This window comes from Aythya fuligula, chromosome 1 (genome assembly GCF_009819795.1).
Source record: "Aythya fuligula isolate bAytFul2 chromosome 1, bAytFul2.pri, whole genome shotgun sequence".
Classification (NCBI taxonomy): Eukaryota; Metazoa; Chordata; class Aves; order Anseriformes; family Anatidae; genus Aythya; species Aythya fuligula.
The window spans coordinates 132,166,901-132,188,600 of record NC_045559.1 but is presented as its reverse complement, the minus strand read 5'-3'; the positions used below and the strand labels follow the sequence as shown (position 1 = coordinate 132,188,600).

At 36.2% G+C, this 21,700-nt stretch overlaps 1 protein-coding gene across 3 annotated transcripts in view; it reads right to left on the bottom strand.

Moving 5' to 3' along the window:
- Positions 1–321: 321 nt before the first annotated feature.
- PNPLA4 (patatin like phospholipase domain containing 4) overlaps positions 322–21,700 on the bottom strand; it is a 42,931-nt gene continuing 21,552 nt past the window's right edge. For 2 of the 3 annotated variants that reach the window (XM_032207850.1, XM_032207851.1), the window contains exon 9: positions 19,011–19,640. In XM_032207850.1, coding sequence (XP_032063741.1) covers positions 19,509–19,640 — 132 coding nt within the window. In that variant the 3' untranslated portion in view covers positions 19,011–19,508. Of the gene's footprint in view, positions 371–19,010; positions 19,641–21,700 lie in introns of those variants that run through there. The other variant, XM_032207852.1, reaches the window with a different exon arrangement.

The following is a 21,700-nucleotide window of genomic DNA, read 5'->3' as shown; positions in this document are numbered from 1 at the left end:
AGGACTTCATTTCATGAGGAATTTTGTCTATCATTTGAAAGAGATGAGTACTTTTTTGCATTGTATAACACTAATACATAAACTAAAGGCAATTCATAATTAATGGATTAGTTAGTTACAACAGTAGGCAAGCCTTTTTGTTTGCTGAACTCTCACTAAGCCAATAAACTAATGCTTATTTACCTCACAAAGTTCTACTTTGTAGTATAATTCAACATTATTGTAATTACATATGATTGTGGAGTCTCCTTCTCTATAGATATTCAAAACCCACCTGGATGCTATCCTGCGCAATGTGCTCTAGGTGATCCTGCTGAGCTAGACTAGAGGGTCTTCAGGGGTCTCTTCCAACCTCGTCCATTCTGTGATTCTGTGATTAAAACCAGGTTAAACTTTAGCTGAGTCCAAGTCATTAGAACAAGATACTGAGATAAACACTGTGTTAAAACATAGAGTAACTCTATCCCTATCAAATTAAATACATTAATTTTCTGGAAAACAACATAAAATGAAACAGAATCCTCTGATACTGGATAACTGCTCAAATGTATGTGTGAATCCTGGACCAGCTGCATTAATTTCCTTATGCTTGCCTTTGATCAGTTTTCTCTGAATCACCTATTGCTTATTCAAATCAGTATCTTAAGGGCTTTTATCACTGTTGTTCAAAATGTTAAAGGTAAAAATATTATATGGGGAGTTACTTCCTAGAAGCAGGAAATTCAAAGAATTTTACATTTCTTTTATTTCTCTCTTCAACCCGATTAATATCAGATATGATTTATAAGAATAATATCCAATTTAGCTGTTGTTTTTACACTTACTATTTAATCAATTAATATTAATTTATATTAATATAATTAACATTATATAGATATTTATCATTATCATCACAATTATCACTATAGTAATATTATTAATTATATTATTCATATACTTATATATGAAATATATAAATATATATTGTATAATGTCATATAACATGTTAATATATTTATGTTAAATTAATTATAATTATAATTATATAATTGTATATATAATTACATATTATATATTATATAATATATATACTATATAATTATATAATTATTAAATTATATTAAATTTTTTATTGGTGATTATATTCATATGTTAATCTGTTGATAAAAAATGAGGTAAAGAATGGCATAAGTTTAATGATACATTCTCTTTACAAATTTTTTAAAATTATTTATCTATGCCTATTTTTTAGGGAATAAGAGTTATTTTTTATCTTCTTGTTGATATTATTTCCTTTGTGTGATTAGTTAGCTATTTGGTGTCTCTAGAACACAATTTTCGCTCTATTTTAATTTTAGGTAATCCATTGATAACAACAGTAAATAATGTGTCCACAAATTTAAGTTTAAATAGTCTACATTTTTTTGCTTTTATTTATTTATTTTCCTGAGACATACATCTGAGTGAATGTGGATTAGGGGGATAGAATTCTTTAAGAAATAGGTGAAAATAATAAAATGATTGGAGTATACAATTAGCATTTTAAGATCAGCTTAGCAAACATTTCTAAAAGTTGTCAAGGAGACAAAATATATTATGCCTACTGGAAATTTAGAGGTTTTGGTTCTGGTCTTAGTGCTATTTAATGAAAATGGAATATATTTGTACCACCTTAGAAGGCAGTGATTCTGCAAAGACATGCAACATTTCAAGTAGACAAACATAGTGGCCTCCCAGCAGGACGCTGTGTATCCTTGTATTTGTAAACAAGACAGAGAAGCAGAAGAGTAGAAATTTGATTTTAACTCTGTAGAAAAATGTAGTAAAATGGTTTTAAGGTGTCTATATAGAATCATATATATCTTATCCCAGGACTGGAGAAAATGCCTTCTATCAGAAGCCTTGAACGCCTTTTTTTATTTTATTTGAAAACAATTATCAGGATGTTATCCCATATAACAACTTACATGTAAAAAGGGCGGGAGGGGGGAGCGGGTGGCAAAAGAATTGATATAATAAAGGACATGTAAGGTGAAGACACAGCCTTTCACAGTGAGAATCGTTAGTCATTTCAGCAACAAGCTATTGAGTTTGTAGATGCCTCTCAGTGTCTTCAAATCAAAACTAGATATTTCCATGGAAGTTATCTCTGCAGTCAAATGCAGACATTCAAATCCGTGGGCAGTGCAGTGCGATAAAATCAAGCTTTAGTAAAACACAGGGGTAACTGTGCATGATGAAATTTAATAGTTTATGCAAGGAGCTATGAGGAGGTTAGCTGACCTAATGGGCTTCTGTGAATTCCAAAGGTAAGTGTTAGGGTGATAACTACATTGCTTTCTTTGCCACATTATGGTTCTTGGCAGCTAATGTTCATATATGTTGGATTGCATGATTTCTTTTCTGAAAAAAAAAAAAAAAAAAGAAAGAAAAAAAAAAAGAAGAAATTATGTTTGTTTTTATTTTTTATTTATTTCTGAAACACTCTTGTGGTATGTTTTATTTGTCTAAGTGAACAAAAGCTAGATAAAGCTTCATCCTTCTGGTGCTGAAGGCATAAACAGGTCTTTCAGCAAGAATATCAAAGAGAGGTATCTGTTGACAACTTTGCTGTATTATATTGTCACTGTTGCTACCAATGATTTATTTCTGTTTTTGTCAGCTTTGAGTAAATTCACCACAGAAAACCAATCCTTCTCCTAGTTGTCTGAAGAAAATACTCAGAATGTAAAAACAGTCATAGCAGAGTTCAACTTGAAACTACAATATTATAAGCTAATCTGTTGCAATGTCCAGGATGTGTGATGGCAGAAAGGGAAATAGTTACAGTGAGTAAAACCACAGGAACCTCCCCTTAGAAACAGGGTTAAAAACATGTTTTTAGGAGAACTTTAATTTATTTTTCAGCTAGTTGCTGATAGCTGTGGTTTTAGCAGTCTCAGTTGACCTTTTAAAACTTTTCATTGGCAATTCCAAGAAAACGATGCCGATTGGTATATTAATTACAATATCTTACTTTGTTCACTTTTCAGGTAAGTATTTTTTTGCAGTTTTTGTTGTTGTTGTTGTTTGTTTGTTTGTTTTTTAACCTCAAAATTCTTAAAAAACTAACTTTTGAGAAAATCAGTGTCAATTTTTAATCAAGAATGAAAGTGTCAAAAAAAATTAAATCTGACTGACACATAATAATAAAAAGAAAGAAGAGCGGGTTCACTTTTGCATATTAGAAATCTGTACTGATATTTTAATATTCAGGTCAATAACTTTATTTCAGGACTTTAGTATAAGTGAGTCTTGAAGTACTTTTAAAACTATTCATTTATACTAACAAATTTAAAAGGAAAGAAATATAAATCGTATTTGGAGCTTTTTTTTTCTTTTCTTTTTTTTTTTTTTTAATTGTATAGTATGATGAAAATGCAAAAGATATTTCAGATATGACACATCCTTTTCTTTACACAAAGTTGCTTTCCTTCATTGAGTATACTGAAATTGGTTTTACATGGGTTTTGAAATATTGCTATCAATGTGATATATTGATTTTTTTTTTAAAGAAAGTTGTTTTTCAAGTAAAAGAAGGATATAGCCCAGAAACTTCCTTCACTCCTCTGGGTTTATGTCCCTTTTAAAATCTATTCCATGTTATATTTCAGCAAACCAAACCTCTTTCAAGTACAGAACAGTCATTTCTGAGCATACATTTCTTAGTATGTGTGCTCAGATGACAAGAAGTCTAAAAAGAATAATATAAAAAATTAGAGGTAACCAACTATTTTGAAGCATCATATTAGTTTGTTCTAATATTTTTAAAAGCATGTGTTGTCTGTGCTTAGTAATAATTTTCCTTTTTTTTTATACTTGGTATAAAAATGCATAAGTAACACGTAAGACAAATGTTTAATTTCAAAGCAATTCAGTAAATACAGTTAATGGTGGAAGTCTAGTTGCAGTTGCTCAGATGGAAAAGATTCATTTCACAGAATTCTGAATGTCTCTTTCATGAATTTATTACTCTACATGAGAAATAGATGTTCTTACAGTAAAGTAAGTAAATAAATAAATCATTCAATCTGTTTAAACCTTTATTGTGGCATTAAATCAATCTTGCCTTTAAATTATTATTTCAGTTTATCGACTAAAAAGGGAGAGTAAGGTTAAGTGTTGGAGTTTCAATGTGGTTATTTAAAGTTTAAATAACTGACTTGAAAGCAGATTAATCTTGTGTGAATTATTAGTTAGAATCTCAAAACACTTAAGATGAGACACAAATGTAGATAAAGTTTAGTCATATTCACTAGAAATAGTGAGATGTCACTGCTAGCTGATCTGAGATGGGTGTCAAATAGGGATTTTTTTGTTATTCAGAAAAAAAATATCTCAGAGTTCATCATTATGGGTCCAGAGGAGGATCATGAAGGTTATCAGAGATCTGGAGCACCTCTCCTATGAAGAAAGGCTGAGAACATTGGGGTTGTTCAGCCTGGAGAAGGGAAGGCTCTGGGAAGAATTTACTGCAGAGTTTCAAGACATAAAGGGGGTTTATAAGAAAGGTGGAGAAAGGCTTTTAGCCTGGTAAAGGTAGATTTAAAGAAGGTAGCTTTAAAGAAGTTACATTTAAAGTGAGCATAAAGAAGAAATTTTTCACTATAAGAGTGGTAGAACACGAGAACAGATTGCTGAGAGAAGCTTTGGATGCCCCCATCCCTGGAGTAGTTTAAGGCCAGTTGGGTGGGGCTTTGGGCAACCTAGTCTAGTGGGTGGCATCCCTGCCCATGGCAGAGCGGCTGGAACAAGATGGATTATAGAGGTACCTTATGATTTAGAGGTACCTGTATGATTCTACAACTATGTGTCTTGGAAAAGCCTCTTCACTTATTTCCAAACTAGTAAAGACTTATTTGCTTATTTGCTTATTGACTAAGTATTAACATTCTGGAATTCTTTACATTTAATGAAAGATTGGTCTCTTGTGGTGTATCTTCTTGTTTATTGCAATCTTATTTTAATTAACAGTTTTATTATTATTATTATTTTAGTTCAAGGCACAGCAACAGATTTATTTCAGGCATATTCCCAGTCTTCATCTCATTGTTGCCTGCATATATGCAAAAAAAAAAACATCTCATGTTATCCATCTATGGTTTCACCATCCTTCTGTATTAACTCTGTAGATAGTTTACGTGCACACAGTATCTGTATAAATCTTTACTGCATATAGACTTAAAGAATTAAAAAGAAAAATGTTAGGAATTATCAACATTTATTTTTTTTCATAAAAATATGAAAAAATATAGAAATTGAAGACTTGTATTAACTTAGAAAAAAGATGTTGACCTTGCATAGAAAATATCAGAAAGTGAGTAAACTTAAATAATCCTTATATTTAAAACAAGAATAGAATTTCATTTTTGCTAAAGTTTTTGTTACTTTTTTTTTCCCCTCCTTTTAGATATATTGTATTTCCTTGCTTTCCAGGATTCCTCCACAAATTGCATGTCAATATTTAAATAATGATGTATTGGACTAATAGGATAACATTAACAGAACATTAACATTGCTTTTAATAAAGGTGATAATTAATTAATTGATAATTACAGCTAGCAGTAGGCCAGAGATCTCAGTTGTGCAATATCCTGAAGATGCCAGTGTGCTCACTAACTCCACAACCTGGATGCTGTGTGTCTTTGAATACCCCAATGACAAGAACGAGGAGCCAGTTGTGTACTGGAGAAAAGGCCCCAGTTGCAACAACCAGCAGAGTCTTCGGTCAAGCTCAGGCACCGGTAGACCACAAATACACATTACAAAGGATGTGTTCAGGGGATACTCCATCTTAAAACTCAGCAATGTTGACCAAAATGCCAGCAACTTTTATTTCTGTGATGTGACGCTAACCCAGAAAACTCTGAGCAAATGTGGAAATGGCACCAAGCTGACAGTACAAGGTAAGAAGTGTCTAATACACAGAAACTGACTTGATATATCCAAGGAGAATTAAGTCTTCCACAAATTTTACTGTCTTCTCTCCCACCACTCACTGCTACCAGAAGAAGGTTGGGGAAAAAACAGTCTACAGTCATGAGTAGGAGAGAGAAGGTATGAACAGTTTATATAGCCAGACTTCTCAGGGACAGGGACTTTTCTTTGCATCTGACATTGGGCAGCAGAACACTGACTCAACATTTAATATATTTTATACATTTTCGATATTTTGCATATTATTGTATTATTTAAATTCATATTCTACATTAATATATACATTACACATTTTAAATATTTTTTTTCTTACTATTCTGCACACAGATTTGCTGGATCTTTACTTTGCTTCATACAAACAACAGAAATCTGTGACAATATTTTGTACCATTTTTCATCATTTCCCTCAGTCCTTGTATGCTGTCTTTTTTGAAATATGTAGTTCATGCTTCCCCTTCCAGTCACTGAAAAATGAATAGTAAATTAAGCACTAAGGGTATTTTTAGAAAGGTTTGTGAAAGTAGGGATACGTAGGAGTGGGAGTTTCTTTCTGTGTAATTATAAAAGCATTTTCATCACCTTATAACTCTTCCCCTGCCCTCAAATTTTCTAATTTCTGTAATCCTGATGGGGACTGTGAACTCAATGACTAAGGTACACTATTGTAGCAGAGCCAAGTTTTGTGCATGAACACTTTCCAGGCAAATCTAACTAGCATATGCTATGTACTGCAAAGAATTTCTCTGTTTCTACATTTCACTTTATGCATAACAATTGTCCAATGCATTACTTTTTAGTCCCTAAAGAAAAACAGTTGTTGATGAAATTCTTTTGATTTACACACCATCATGCTTGGTTTAGTTTAAAAAGCAAACAAGCAAAAACAAACAAGCAAAAAACAAAACAAAACAAAACAAACAAACAAAAAAAAACACGCACAAAAACAACAACAACAAGAAACAATGAAAACCACCATAGGCTTTTTCATCATTGCGTAAGTGTGTGCTGTATAAAAGAAATGTTTATGCATATCCCACTTGGAGCACACTGAGAATTTTGTTTACTTTTAATTTTATAAATTGCTAACAACAGTTTCAAAAATTTCATCTGAAGAACAAAGACAATAGTTCTCACATGAGAGGCTTAACCTTTTAGCCTGGAAAAAAAAAGAGCGAAAGAAAATGTGATAAAAATTAAGACAACTGTGCTGACTAATCCTCACTAATCCTTCAAATGAAATCATATCAGAAAAGCAACTATTTTTTCTTTTTCAGGTACTTATTTTTTGTTATCTTCATTTCAGATTTCAAATGTAAAGATTGTACAAGATCAGAAACGACATGGTGGTGGTGGTTCCTTCTTGGATACACCATCTTTATCACCACAGTTATCATGGCTTTTGGTGTAAGTAATAACTTCAAAAATGAATACTACAGACCTAAAGAAAGGTGGTATCTTCTGATGGAAAGAAATGATAAATAGATTGTGCAGCTATAGCAAACTAAAAAGTCAGTCTGTTTTCTGTTAAGTAAAAAGTTAGAGGTAGAACCCCCTGCCTTTGAATGTTTTGAGAGCAAGAAACAGAAAGCTGTGGCAGCGGAGATGTATAGAGAAATTAGATCTGTTTTCTGAACTTGCTGACAACTGGGAAGCTGTTGTCTATGCTGGTGGTTGATCTAGAATTATTACTTTTACCTGGAAAGTAAACAGAATTATAAAACAAAACAAAATGATAATAATAATAATAAAAAACCACAACACTTAATCAGCATTTTAAAACACATCCTGCTTCCTCCATATGTCTGGGCTCCAGCTCCTAATGAGCTCCACTGGGCATACATGAACGTCTGCTCATCTTTTGTTTCACTCATGTTTCAATCAGCCAGTCAGTCATACCAGGATTTTATGTCCACTCTGACCCCCCAGATAATATGGGTCCCTGCCTGACATTTTCCTGGTCAGCAGTGAAGCACACTGACATTTTGAAAACTTGAAAACACTTTAAAGGGAAGGAGAAAATATATATATTTTTGATACAAAACTGTCTAAGATTAGAGTGATTTCTTATGCTTCCTACATATTTTACAAATCCTTCCGTCTTTCCTAATCTTGGCTCTGTTCCCCTCCTTATAATCATTTTAATCAATCACTTTTTGTGCATCAAAAAACTAAAAGGTAGATTTCAACTAATAGTTTTATTTTGATCATATTTGGAAATATCTTTTATGTGAAGGAAACTTTGCATAAGGAAATAAATCTGAACTGAAGAAATCTGAGCTATGTCATAACTTGATGCAAATGAGCATTACACAATCTTTGAAGGCAGGGACAGTGCTACAATGTGCTCTATTTACAAGGTCCTTACTTGTAAATGTAGTTCAAAGATTATCATTTATGAGACATAAAAAGTTCCTTGTGCTTCATTGTGCAACAATCTCCCCTCTCAAAAAACTATAGTGTACAGTCCCTTAGTAGTCAACAAATGCAGTTTAAATTGGATTAAGAGGGAACAGACAACAAACTTAGCAGACTTTCTCAGCTTGTGAAAGGGCTATTTAAGTATTAGTGAACCTAGCATTAATTACAGCAACAGCTCTCACTACTGCACAGTGGAGAATCTCGTTATGAAAAGACTTGACACCAGTGACGTAAGTTACAAGACCTACAAAGATACTTATGGTATCTGGTTGCACTTCTGGGTCAAATAAGGTTTGGGTTTTATTTTCTTTAGAAACCCAGTTGTTAAGTTCTGTTACCTCACAGCCACATCAAAACTAGAAATGTTCACACAGTTCGGGCAGTTGGAGACAAAGGATGTGTGGTTAGACAGAGTGAACTCAAGCCAGAGAGAGAAGAGGTAAACAAGAACAACAACAAAAAAAGAAAAAAGAAAACAAAAAAAGAGAGAAAAAGAGAAAAAGAAAACACAAACACCAAAAAAATTGCTGAGATACAATAGCACTTTGCACTACTGAGGTGACTGTTGCTCAGACAATGGCTTGGCATTGGTCTGCTGGAGGGAGCTGATGAGCGATTTCCTGATTTTGTTTGCTTCACAGTTTTTTTTTTTTTTTCACCTATTAAACTGTCTTTATCTTGACCCTGGAGATTTTTCATGTTTGTTCTTCCTGTCCTCTCCCCTCTTCTGCTGGGGACTGGGTTGTGAGCAAGCAGCTCTGTGGTTGCTTGGCTGCTAGCCAGGATCAACCCACTGCACCAGCTAAAGAGAAAGACACTGAGATTTACAAAGTCAGGGAGTTTATAACTTCTTATGGGTCTTTTATTTTTTTTTTTTTTCCACTAAATGACAAATGTTTTGTATCATGAAAATGTGTATCATGTCAAAATCAGAGCATGCAATAATGAAAGAGGGACTGAATCACTCAAAGGCCCTTCAGCCCTTCTAGGCCACTGCTTAAATCTGGTATGTCATGGTTGGCTGAGCCCTTCACGTAGCTTCTGGAAGGAACTGCTATCTCAGGAAGAGGAACTTACCTCTTTTTAGCCTAAAATTCTCTTAGCTTTTCCCTTACCTCTGTCAAACTTTTTCTGTGCTTCAAAGTCCAGAACAGGGCACCACAATGCACTTTTCCAATGAGACTTGCATGACAATTGTGTATACTTTATGGAGAAGCCGTTACAGCTGTCAGTTGTTTATTTTCCCCAAAAGATACCCATCTCATCCACCCTCAAAAACAAACAAACAACTAATTTAAATTACATAAGAATAAAGAATAAATAAATTATTAAAAATAATAGTTATCTCTCTCCCCCTACCTTATGCTCTATTTTTATAAAGTGGCAGCATATATGCACCTTAAGAGATAGTATTAGGAATTGGAGAAGTATTACATGAAATCACTGATATATAGTTGGACACACTTTCTACCTACTTTTATGAATTACCCTTATTCTGCTAACTGTAAAATCTTAGAATTCAGCATATAAAAAGCTAATCAATCAATTTAATAATGTTTAATATTAGTTCTTACTCTTATTTTAAACTAAAACATACCATAATTGTTTTACTGTATCATAATTGTCTACAGTTGACCATATACCACTTAGCTAAAACCATATAGTCTATGAAATACCAACATGTTAATTACTCAGCTATTAGCTAATATACCTAATTAACATTAGGTATATTACACCTAATATTAATTTCCTATACATATATATAAATATATATATCTATACCTAAAATAATACCTAATTAGCTAATAATATTAGGGTCTAATGTACCACTAAAAATTATTAATAATAAATAGTATGTCAATTCATGAAGTTGTATTTAACATTAGTATTTCCATGTTTACTTGTGCTGTGAAAAGTATCATAACTTTACAAACAATTTGCAATAAATACTGGGTTGCTATCCCAGTAAAGTGAGGAATATGATCTCTAAAAAGATGAATATCTGATGGAAACACATTTTTATTGCCTAACAATATATTTTGTGGAATATTGAAACAGATTTACCAGTGCTGTAAAAAGTGCAAGACTGAGTCAAGAAATACAGATAGCAGCGCTACCCTGAAAAGTGAATGGATTTATGACAAGCCATCCAGACCAGTTAATAATGGGTGTAACCAAGAATATGAAGATATGTCACTAGTAAGAACTTCAGTCACATTGAAAGGAAAATGATATGAAAAATAAACCATACAGTTGTAACTGTAAAGATGTAAGCATCTGTGATATGTACTACTTTGAAATACAGAAGAAATATATACATAAGTCACTTCATTAGCTTGGAATCTTCCTTGTTCAAGATTTTTTTCATTTGTTCATGTATTTATTTCAAACTAATGAAATAATTCAAAACTAATGATGGTCTATACATCTACAGATACAGTGAGCTTTACTGTACACAGCTAGCATCAAAATACTGTAAAAGTTAAAGATATTCAAACTTCTTTTTAATGCCAACAAGTCTGACCACACATACCAATATTTTTTTTTTTTTTTCCATTTCAAACAAAAAGACACAAAAGTTGGAATTTTGCTTTTTCCTTGGGTTAATACAGTTTCTTTGCTTTACAACAGCAATGGCAAATTCTGTAATATAGTATAGGTCCACTGTAGTGATAGATTGTGATGAATTTAGAGTTTATCATAGAGGAATTTCTCACGTGTTCTCACGTGTTTTTTTGATCTTATTTCTAACTCCTTACACAACCCCATGTTTATAAATACCTGCAAATTCTTCCACACTTAGTTTTGTAGCCACCTATGCCACTCACATAGTGCACTTTGGGCACATGCATCTCCCAACAGAATGAAAATACTGAATGTATTTTTAAAAGTTTTAATTTCTGAAGAAAAATATAATCGCTTCTGTTGTAGGGCTTGTCTTTGCTGACCATGTGCAATACCTAAGATTATAAGATAAACTATTTGCATAAATAAGTGTCTTTTAAACTTGTTTGAATTAGAATACTTTGGAATTCATGTAAATAACAATAATGGAATTAAGCTACATAGAGCTTATTATAATTTGTGTAGTAATTAGGTACTTGAGGAAGGAGTGCCATGGAATACTTATGTATGTGTTGACTTGAAATTAATATTTTGACAAATTACATAAATTGTTGAAAATAGATTTTATTTTTTCCCCTCAATCAAATATTGCAAGCTGAATATTGTGATTCATATTTGCTTACCACTGAAACTACATTGTGTGAAAGGAAAAGGTTTATAGAATAAAATGTCAGAGATTACGGCCTTACACATTAATTATGCAGTAATTATAAAAAGTGAGTAAACTCTTTTTACTCAAGGTGGGGGGGAGACCAATAAGTCGCAGGTGATATTCAAAACTGTATTTTAAGAAGTGGATACACATTGCTAACAAAGTTCAGCTTAAACTTCATCACTGGTGTTTTTTTCTAAAATATTTCCCTATTCAATCACCAAAGATACCAATTACAATCATTTTCATTTAAGAAATTCATTTTACTATTTGACTTCTTTTGGTGAAGCTGTTTGATACACTTAGATAAACGTGACTTACAGAGGGACAGGCAGACTACGCTTGAGCATAGTCCAACCTTTAAACTAGTACTAAAGTCTACCACTAAATCATGCTAGACAGCAGGAACTAAATATGTCTTCCCCACTCCTCTACCCAAACAGGCATAGATAATTTCCAGATTCAGGAACCCAAATTCTAATTGTGGATGTAAATATGTGTGTATATTTTTCAGAGAAATTAGCTCTTCAGAAGCAACTCAAATTTCAGATTTTAAGAATCTTTAAAAATAAAATCCTTGCTGTACATAATACATGTCTACCATTTCATTTTGAAGCAGGAGACCTTTTCTCCATTAACACTAGTGACAGGACCCGCGGGAACGGGGTTAAGCTGAGGCAGGGGAAATTTAGGCTGGACGTCAGGAGGGGGTTCTTCACAGAGAGGGTGGTTGCACACTGGAACAGGCTCCCCAGGGAAGTGGTCACTGCACCGAGCCTGTCTGAATTTAAGAAGAGATTGGACTGTGAACTTAGGCACATGGTCTGAACTTTTGGGTAGACCTGTGCGGTGTCAAGAGTTGGACTTGATGATCGTTAAGGGTCCCTTCCAACTCAGGATATTCTATGATTCTATGATTAAATTTTTAACTTGAGTTAAATATTAATGGTTTAAATACATGGCATGTTTATACATTCAACATGTAGCTTTAGAGAGAGAAAATGTCATTTCATCCTTTACAGTGCAAGGTGTTAAGTCCACCGGAGAGGAAGATTCAGTTCTGTGAAGAGAACTGAAGGCAGAAGTCAGTGAACCAAAGTCACCTTCAAGTACAACAAGCACAAAGAGGTCAATGCATTCAGTGAAATTTTCCATCTCTGGCATTTTGGCAAAAATAACAAGAATTCGTACCTAATCTAGCAGATATAACTAGAGGGCAGGTTTAAATGGCATCCCATTCAGAAAACTCATATACTTGAATGGAGCTGTTTTCTTTACATTTCATATCACTGGCTCCACTCTGGATCAATGGCCCTTCAAATGAAGGTCAATACAATTTTGGCACTTTTTCACATGCTTCTCAGAAACAGCCAAGGTATTTTATACATAATGTTTCCAAAGAAGTTGTACATAAACGTCAAGTCAGAAAGGTTAAGTACTTTGAAAGTTCAGGGGGAATAAAAACAAATAATAGGTAGTATGTGCCACTAACACTAATAGCAATAGTAAAAAAAAAAAAATAATAATAAAAAAATGTTGCAGTCAGCAAGGTCATGGAACTCTTATGGCAGCATAGAACAGAATAACACATCAGGACAGAATTCGAAATGAGCTTATAGTGCAAGCACTTATCAATATTAGACACATGAAATATTACTTCTTCCAATTTATGCTTTAAAAAGTCAATGTTGTGGTGTAAAGAATGTTAATATTTATATGTGTATTGGGTTTATGGGGCCAGGTTTCGGTGGGGGGACTGCAGGCATGGCCTCTGTGAGCAGAGCCCAGCAGCTGCCCCAGGTCAGATTAGAGCCAGCTCCAAAAGGGACCTGATGCTGGCCAGAGCTGAGCCAGGGAGCAATGCTGGGTGGGCCTCTGGGAGAGCAGATTTAAGATGGGAAAAACTGCTGTGCAACAGCAGCTGGGAGAGAGGAGAGAGAAGATTAAGAGAAGCAGCCTTGCAGTCCCCAAGGTCAGTGCAGCTGGAGAGCAGGAGTTGCTCCAAGCACAGAGCAGCAGTTCCCCTGCAGCCTGTGGAGAGGCCCCTGGTGGAGCAGGCTGTCCCCCTGCAGCCCATGGGTCCCACATGGAGCAGATCTCCACGCTGCAGCCCCCCCATGGGTGGATGAGCCCCCGGTTGGAGCAGGTGGATGTGGCCTGGAGAAGGCTGCGGCCCATGGAGAGCCCCCGCAGGAGCAGGCCCCAGGCCGGAGCTGCAGCCCGTGGAGAGGAGCCCACGCAGGAGCAGGGGTCTGGGGGGAGCTGCCGCCCACCCGTGGGGGACCCGTGCTGGAGCAGTTTGCTCCTGGGGGATGGACCCTGTGGGACGGAGCTGTGTGGGAGCAGTGCTTGAAGAGCTGCTGCCTGTAGGCAGCCCCTGCAGGCTTAGCTGGGGAAGGACAGCATCCTGTGGGAGGGACCCCACGTGGAGCATGGGCAGGGAGTGACCGTGAAGGAGCAGAGGAGATGAAGTGTCAGGGACTGACTGCAGCTCCTATTCCCCATGGGGAGGGGAACCTTTTTAGTTTGCTTTTAGTTTTTCACTGCTCCAGTCTACTAGTGATAGGCAATAAATGATATTAATCTCCCCTCTGATGAATCTGTTTTGCCAGTGATGATAACTGGTGAGTGATCTCACTTATTTCAACCCAAGACCTTTCCATCATATTTTCTCCCCCTTTCCCTTTGAGGAGGGGGAGCAGGGTAAAACCATCACAATATCAAACAAATTCTACAGTAAATCACAGAATCACAGAACCATTGTTAGAGGGTACTTACGGAGCTCAAGTAAGCCCAATCACCCTGCTCAAGCAGGGCCACCCACCACCTAAAGCAGGGTACCCAGGCCCACGTCCAGGCAGTTTTTGAAGATCTCCAAGGAGGGAGACTCCACAACCTTTGTGGGCAACCAGTCCCAGTGCTCTGCTACCCACACAGTGAAAAACTTTTTCCTTATGTTCAAAGGGAAGCTCCCATGTTTTAGTTTGTGCCCATGGCTTCTTGTGCTGTCACTGGCCGCCACCGACCAGAGCCTGGCTCCATCTTTTACATTCCTTCCCATCAGCTATTTAAACACATGTATAAGATCCCCCTTAGCCTTCTCCTCACAAGGCTAAACAGATACAGGTCCCACAGTCTCTCCTCATATGTCAGACGCCCCAGGCCCCAGTCTTTGTAACCCTGCAGTGCACTCTCTCCAGTAAGTCACTATCTTTCCCACCTAGCGCTGGAGCCACTACTTCGGATGTGGTCTTACCAGTGCTGAAAAGAGAGGAAGGACAGTTGGCAGCTTTTCTAGATTTTATTTTTAGTTTAACGAGGAAAGATGGAAAGTTACTACATTTTTTGTTTTCACACTGAAATTCCAGTTTTCTCAGTAGGTGTCATGTTTTATAACCCTAGCAAAATTAAAATGGAAGCCATGAAGTCCTACACAGCTGTCCAATTCACAAATTACCTGAGTGATTAGAAAACTCACATTTCAAATTTTACATTGCTTTGTGGCATGTGCAAAAAATGCCACAACGAGGCGTTTGCCTCAAGGAGGAATGATACCTCCATACAGCTTACATTCTCAAACACAAGCCTATTCACTTAGGAAATACAAAAAGGATTTGAGAAAAACAAACAAACAAACAAAAAAAAAACAGACAAAACAATACCTAGATCGTATAAAAAAAACAAAAAACAACCACACTTAAAGCATATCTCCAGAATACAACAGTATCTCAGACTAGTTTCCTAAAAACAGTAAAAAAATATTTCAGTATAAAAGGATCCGTATTGCCTAAAACACACTTTACTATCTATACGGCAAGAGAGACAGATGCAGTACAGACACAAATTATTCCTTAATAACCTCTTAAGATTTGTATTTCTTGCCTGCTTAAACAAACCTCTGCATTTAAATAACAAAAGAACAAACATGAACAAAACCAAAAACACCTTATCATATCCTTAGCATAACCTGAATAACATCAGAACATATATACTAACATTGTGCTTTATCACAAAACTGTGTTAATCTTCAGAATAAATTATTATCTTTATCTGTTTTTCTAGATTTGACCGTATGGATACTAATGATTTTCAAAAGAATTTGTGAAATGTTAGTTTAAAAAGAAAAAAAAAAAGTTTCCTAGACAATGTGACCAGCAGAGACAGTAACAAGGTTTCAGCAGAAATGGCATATGTATGTATTTAATTAGTATTGAATGCTATTATCTTCATCAGAACCACTTATCAGCAGCATCAAGGTAGAAAATAGTTATGAGATTTAGCAAGTTTAATTTCCTTTAACCTTTTAAGATAGTAATAACATTTTCTAAAAAAGGTTATGCAGCCTATTTATGTAGCAAGTCCATCAGAAGATGAAATTCTAGCAAGTGCAGATTATGCTTTCAGCCCTATAAGGACTTCACCTAAAACAAACCCTAACAGGAAATGAATCTATTTAAGAAGTATTCTTAAACTTAGAAATTCATATATTTGATTTTGGTTTGTTTTGATAAAGGAGATTGGTAACTGCTTTTCAAATTCATTTATCCACTACTTTTTGAAAGAGGACTCCCTACTGCCTTAGGCTTTGGAGAAATGAGTCAGAACCTTTCTCAGTATAATAGAGTTATGATGCTCTAACAGAAAATTCCAGCTATTAGTCAGCAAAATTAGCCAGGAAAGATCCATATGAAACTGAAGAACCTGCAGTGTTGTAAAACAAAAAACTAAACTAAATTTCCTTAATGCTAATATTCACTTGAAGAATATCACTGCTGACAATACAAGAAAGCTTAAGATAAGTCTGACTTTATTAGATTTGTGTTTAAATAGAAAATATTTAAAAGTGTATGCATGTAATTGCCCAGTAAGACAATACATAGAAGAGATTTAAAACAGAACTAAGGTTTAGCTTAGGAACATACACAGCCATACATACCTCCAACTAGACCTGGTACAGGGTATGGACAGAATATTACAGATGAAGATAAGCAGGAAGTTAGCTGAAAGGAATCACGTCTTTTGCCATGAAGCAGACTGACCCTAAGTTACTCTTACTAGTCCTCCTATCCTAAAGGCAGCTTTTACAAACATTTAAAGGTTACCCCTCATTTGCGTAGTGACAAATGGCATGTACATTCTACATAAAACAGAAACTATTCCCCACATCTACATGGGCTCCCCTCTGTTGAATTATTTTCATAAACAAAAGCATTACTTTTGTATTATAGATATTTTTAAATTAATGTTTTGAAGTTTATGAAGATAAATAAAGGTAATTGTGAGCAATTCACACAATTTTTGAGACCAAACCAGTAGGAAAACAAATTAATCTTTAATAAGGTACATCTCTATTGCAAAAGCACTACTTAGCTTGGAAAAAATACATTTACTTAAAACTCTACATCTTAAATTTTCAAGATTATACAGCTGTATGTGTTTGAAGGAGGAAATAAATTGGGTAGTATTCACAGTATCGGAACATACAGAAGCAGACATTCCCTAAAACAAAGACATTGCAACTGTCCTCATGAATTAAAACTGCCTTCTGCAAATCCTGCCCTGCGAGCCTGTTTGATCAAGAAACACTTTTTTTTTTAAAAAAGAAGATTTAATTTTTTCCACACAAAATGGGTTCAAACATTGTTGGCTGAGGATAATGCATTTCTGAATGTCTGAATGTGCTTTACTATGCTTCTTTAGGACCAGATGAACAGCTTAAAGACAATAAGACAATAGGCTCGTGTTCTTCTGCTTTTGGTAGATCATACACAATCAGAAAATATTTATAAAATGGTGGTAATAAAAATCTCTGAGTCTTGCTGTTCAGTAACCATTCCAAACATTGGTGTTATATCTGAACACACTTCTGTTCTCATTCAAGTTTTATGCTCCAAGATAAATATATATATAAAAAAAATATCCCCCCACCCCAAACAAGAAAACTTCATCTTATCATTATAAACACTTCTGCAGCTTTTATCTGCGTAAGCATGATTTTTATTCTTTCTGAAAAGTGTTCTGTCAAATTATCATAAACCTCTGAAGGTCAGTTTCTAAAGCACTGAACATTACCTGTGGCTCTCAGAGTTCAGTGAACAGGATATGGCATATGTTTCTGTCTGTGACATTAATACATGCAGAAAGAAGTCAGATTTTACTAGACTAAAGAGCATAGCTAACTGTGACACTCCATGCTCAAAACCAACATACGTTAAACGTAAAGTTCATTTACTGATAATAACCTTCTTCTTTAAAAGCAACTCTTACAGAACTGCATCCAGATAAACAAACTTTTTACAGGTTTTCTAAATCTGCATGGCTCTATTTCTGCTTAGGAGGGTAACTGAGTGGAGCACGTATGCTGTTTCCAAAAGCTTTTGAGTAGCTCCAAACCCTCAGAATTCTAAGTCTGTAAGTTTCTGCCATACTGACAAAATATCGTTGATTTAGAAACTCAGGCTACACCAGATCAGCATTAAAGAAGAAATTTTTAATAGCATTATTCACATTTCTACTTATGCTAAAAGTTATCCTTTGTATAAACAAGTAAGCAAGTAAGCCAGCCACAAGTGTTTTGACAGCACAAAAGTAATGTACCTCAGTTCTACCTGTAAAAATGCTGTCCTACAGATTTGGAAGTCATACAGCTATCCTATTTTAATTGCATACTGAACCTAATGCATCTAAAAATGCTGGTACAAAACATTCTGTTTTAATTACTCCTTTTTCTAACAAAAACAATTAATAGAATAATTCAATCCCTACCACGTGAATCCTAGGTACAATCTATGAACAGAAATATGTGGTTATGTGCTGAAGAGGCTTTTAATTATTCTTACCTCCCTAGATTTTCCATCATTTCAGAGTTCTACAAATATCTCAAATTTTTGTAAGTATTAAGAACTCAAAAAGCACATTTAAAAACCTAACACTGACTTTAAACAGCTGTGGATTTTAGGCATTAAGACTGAAAATTTTGAACCTGCACTTAAAAAAATCAATACAAGGGGAATAGTAACAACAAGGTATTAGTGGGTTCATTACCTGCTGGCTGACTTGAACTTATTTCCAACTGATTATTTTCTGTAGACAATCAGATTGTTATAGCATTCTGAGAAATTAATAAATGAGCTCAACATAGGTTTCAAGAAAATATATTTATTCATATTTTGTTCCCCATTTTTCATATTTTAGCAAAGGAAGAAAACATAATAAAATAAGTATTCCTATGCACAAGGTATTAAAATATCACAAACATCACACTTCTGTTAAAAATTGTAAATAATGTTTTTAAATTTAGAGACTGCATTCACTGAAAAGAGCAAGAGCTTTTATTATTTAAAAAATACTCGTATAGAAGTAAAAGTGAAAATGTTTTATTTCTTGTGGCTAGTGCTGAGTTCAAATCCTTAGAACACTGTAGAATATACATTAAACTAGCAACATTGTAAACACTTGATGAGCATGCACAACAATTATACTAACTGAAGAATACAGACTGTAATTTTTCATGATACAACCATGATGAGTCTCTCAAATAACATCAGATACGACTTCCAAATTTCTTTAATTATGGTAACACAAGCTCACCAAGTTAAAGTCCAGTGCTGCAGCAAAATGGATCTAAATTTGAGTTACCTCAAAACAAAACAATTACCAGGCAAGTACAGTTCCCATTCTGACATGTTTATACAGTTCTTCAGGATGGAATTGATACTTTCTTGGCAGAAGCTGAAGCAATTCCAGATGAGATTTTTATTTGGATTAACAGAAATTGTGACAGCAATCTAGGATAGGTAAGGATACCTATAGCTGTGCTTCAACAGCCATCAGGTTTTGTTTATTTTTTATGTACTATCTATTCAAACCAGTTTTCTTTTAGTAAAAAATGAACAGCATCATCAAATCCATTTTGGTACAGTGATTCCATTTTCTCTTGGTTTGGTGGGAACATAGCTTGATTAAGTCTTACTAGGTTGGCCAGAGACAGCTGCAACAGAGAGAAGTGCTAGAAATTAATATATTAAAGCAACTTATGTTAGGCTTGACTGTGTTGTTATCTGTTATCTGTTTCATGTAGCATATGTAAAAACAAAACACCAGCATGTCTGTGTCCATACTAGTAAATCACACATGTTCAGGTACATTGCTGAAAACCAACATAAACTGGCACAAATTCACAGCCTCTAAGACAAGCTACTGTAAAACTGCCCAGAGTTTCTGAAATGTTTTACGTACGGAAGCGTTCCAGGAACTGTCTGGGGGAGTAGTACGTGACACAAGCTAAACTCGCTTAAGTAAGTATTTTGACCACTTCCTAGTGTGAACAATCACATTCTTCAGAATATAGCATAATAGAGGGTCGTGAGGCACTGGAACAGGTTACCCAGAGAGGTTGTGGATTCCCCGTCCCTGGAGGCATTCAAGGCCAGGCTGGATGAGGCTCTTGCAGCCTGCCCTAGTGGTTGGCAACCCTGCCCAGAGCAGGGGGGTTGAAAATGATGATCTTCAAGGTCCTTTACAACCCACAGAATCATCTAGGTTAGAAGAGACCTCCAAGATCACCTAGTCAAACCTCTGAACTAACACTAAGAAGTCCTCCACTAAACCATGTTACTAAGCTCTACTTCTAAACGTCTTTTAAAAACCTCCAGGAATGGTGACTCAACCACTTCCCTGGGCAGTCCATCCCAATGCCCAACAACCCTTTCGGTAAAGAAGTTCTTCCTAATATTCAACCTAAACCTCCCCTGGTGCAACTTTAGCCCATTCCCCCTCGTACTGTCACCAGGCATGTGGGAGAACAGGCCAACCCCCACCTTGCTACAGCCTCCTTTAATGTACCTACTGAGAGCAATAAGGTCCCCCCTGAGCCTCCTTTTCTCCAGGCTGAACAAGCCCAGCTCCCTCAGCCGCTCCTCATAAGACTTCTTCTCCAGACCCCTCACCAGCTTCGTTGCCCTTTCTCTGGACTCTCTCGAGCACCTCCATGTCCTTCTTGTAGCGAGGGGCCCAAAACTGAACACAGTACTCGAGCTGCGGCCTCACCAGAGCCGAGTACAGGGGGACGATCACTTCCCTAGACCTGCTGGGCACACTGCTTCTTATATAAGCCAGGGTGCTGTTGGCCTTCTTGGCCACCTGAGCACACTGCTGGCTCATATTCAGCTGACTATCCACCATCACTCCCAGGTCCTTCTCTAATACTCCCAGGTCCTTCTCTGCCCGGCAGCTTTCCAACCACTCATCTCCCAGCCTGTAGCTCTGCTTGGGGTTGTTCCACTCCAGGTGCAGGACCCAGCACTTGGCCTTGTTGAACTTCATACATGTGGCCTCAGCCCATCAGTCCAGCCTATCCAGATCCTCCTGCAGAGCTTTCCTACCCTCAAGCAGATCGACACACGCACCTAACTTGGTATCATCTGCGAACTTACTGAGGGCGCACTCGATCCCCTCATCCAGATCATCGATGAAGATATTACAGAGGACTGGCCCCAGTACGAGCCCTGGGGGACGCCACTAGTAACCAGCCTCTGACTGGATTTGACTCCATTCACCACAACTCTTCGGGCCCAGCTACCCAGCCAGTTTTTAACCCAACGAAGCATACATCAGTCCAAGACAAGAGCAGCCAATTTATTCAGGAGAATGCTGTGGGAAACAGTGTCAAAAGCCTTGCTGAAGTCAAAGTAGACCACATCCACTTCCTTTCCCTCATCCACCAAGCGCGTCACTTTGTCATAGAAGGAGATCAGGTTCATCAAGCAGGACCTGCCTTTCATAAACCCTTGCTGACTGGGCCTGATTGCCTGCTTGCCCTGCAAGTGCCGCGTGATGACACTCAAGATAATCTGCTCCGTGAGCTTCTCTGGCACTGAGGTCAAACTGACAGGCCTATAGTTCCCCAGGTCTACCCTCTGGCCCTTCTTGTAAATGGGCGTCACATTTGCTAGCCGCCAGCCTACTGGGACCTCCCATGATAGCCATGACTGCTGATAAATGATGCAAAGCGGCTTGGCCAGCTCCTCTGCCAGTTCGCTCAGTACCCTT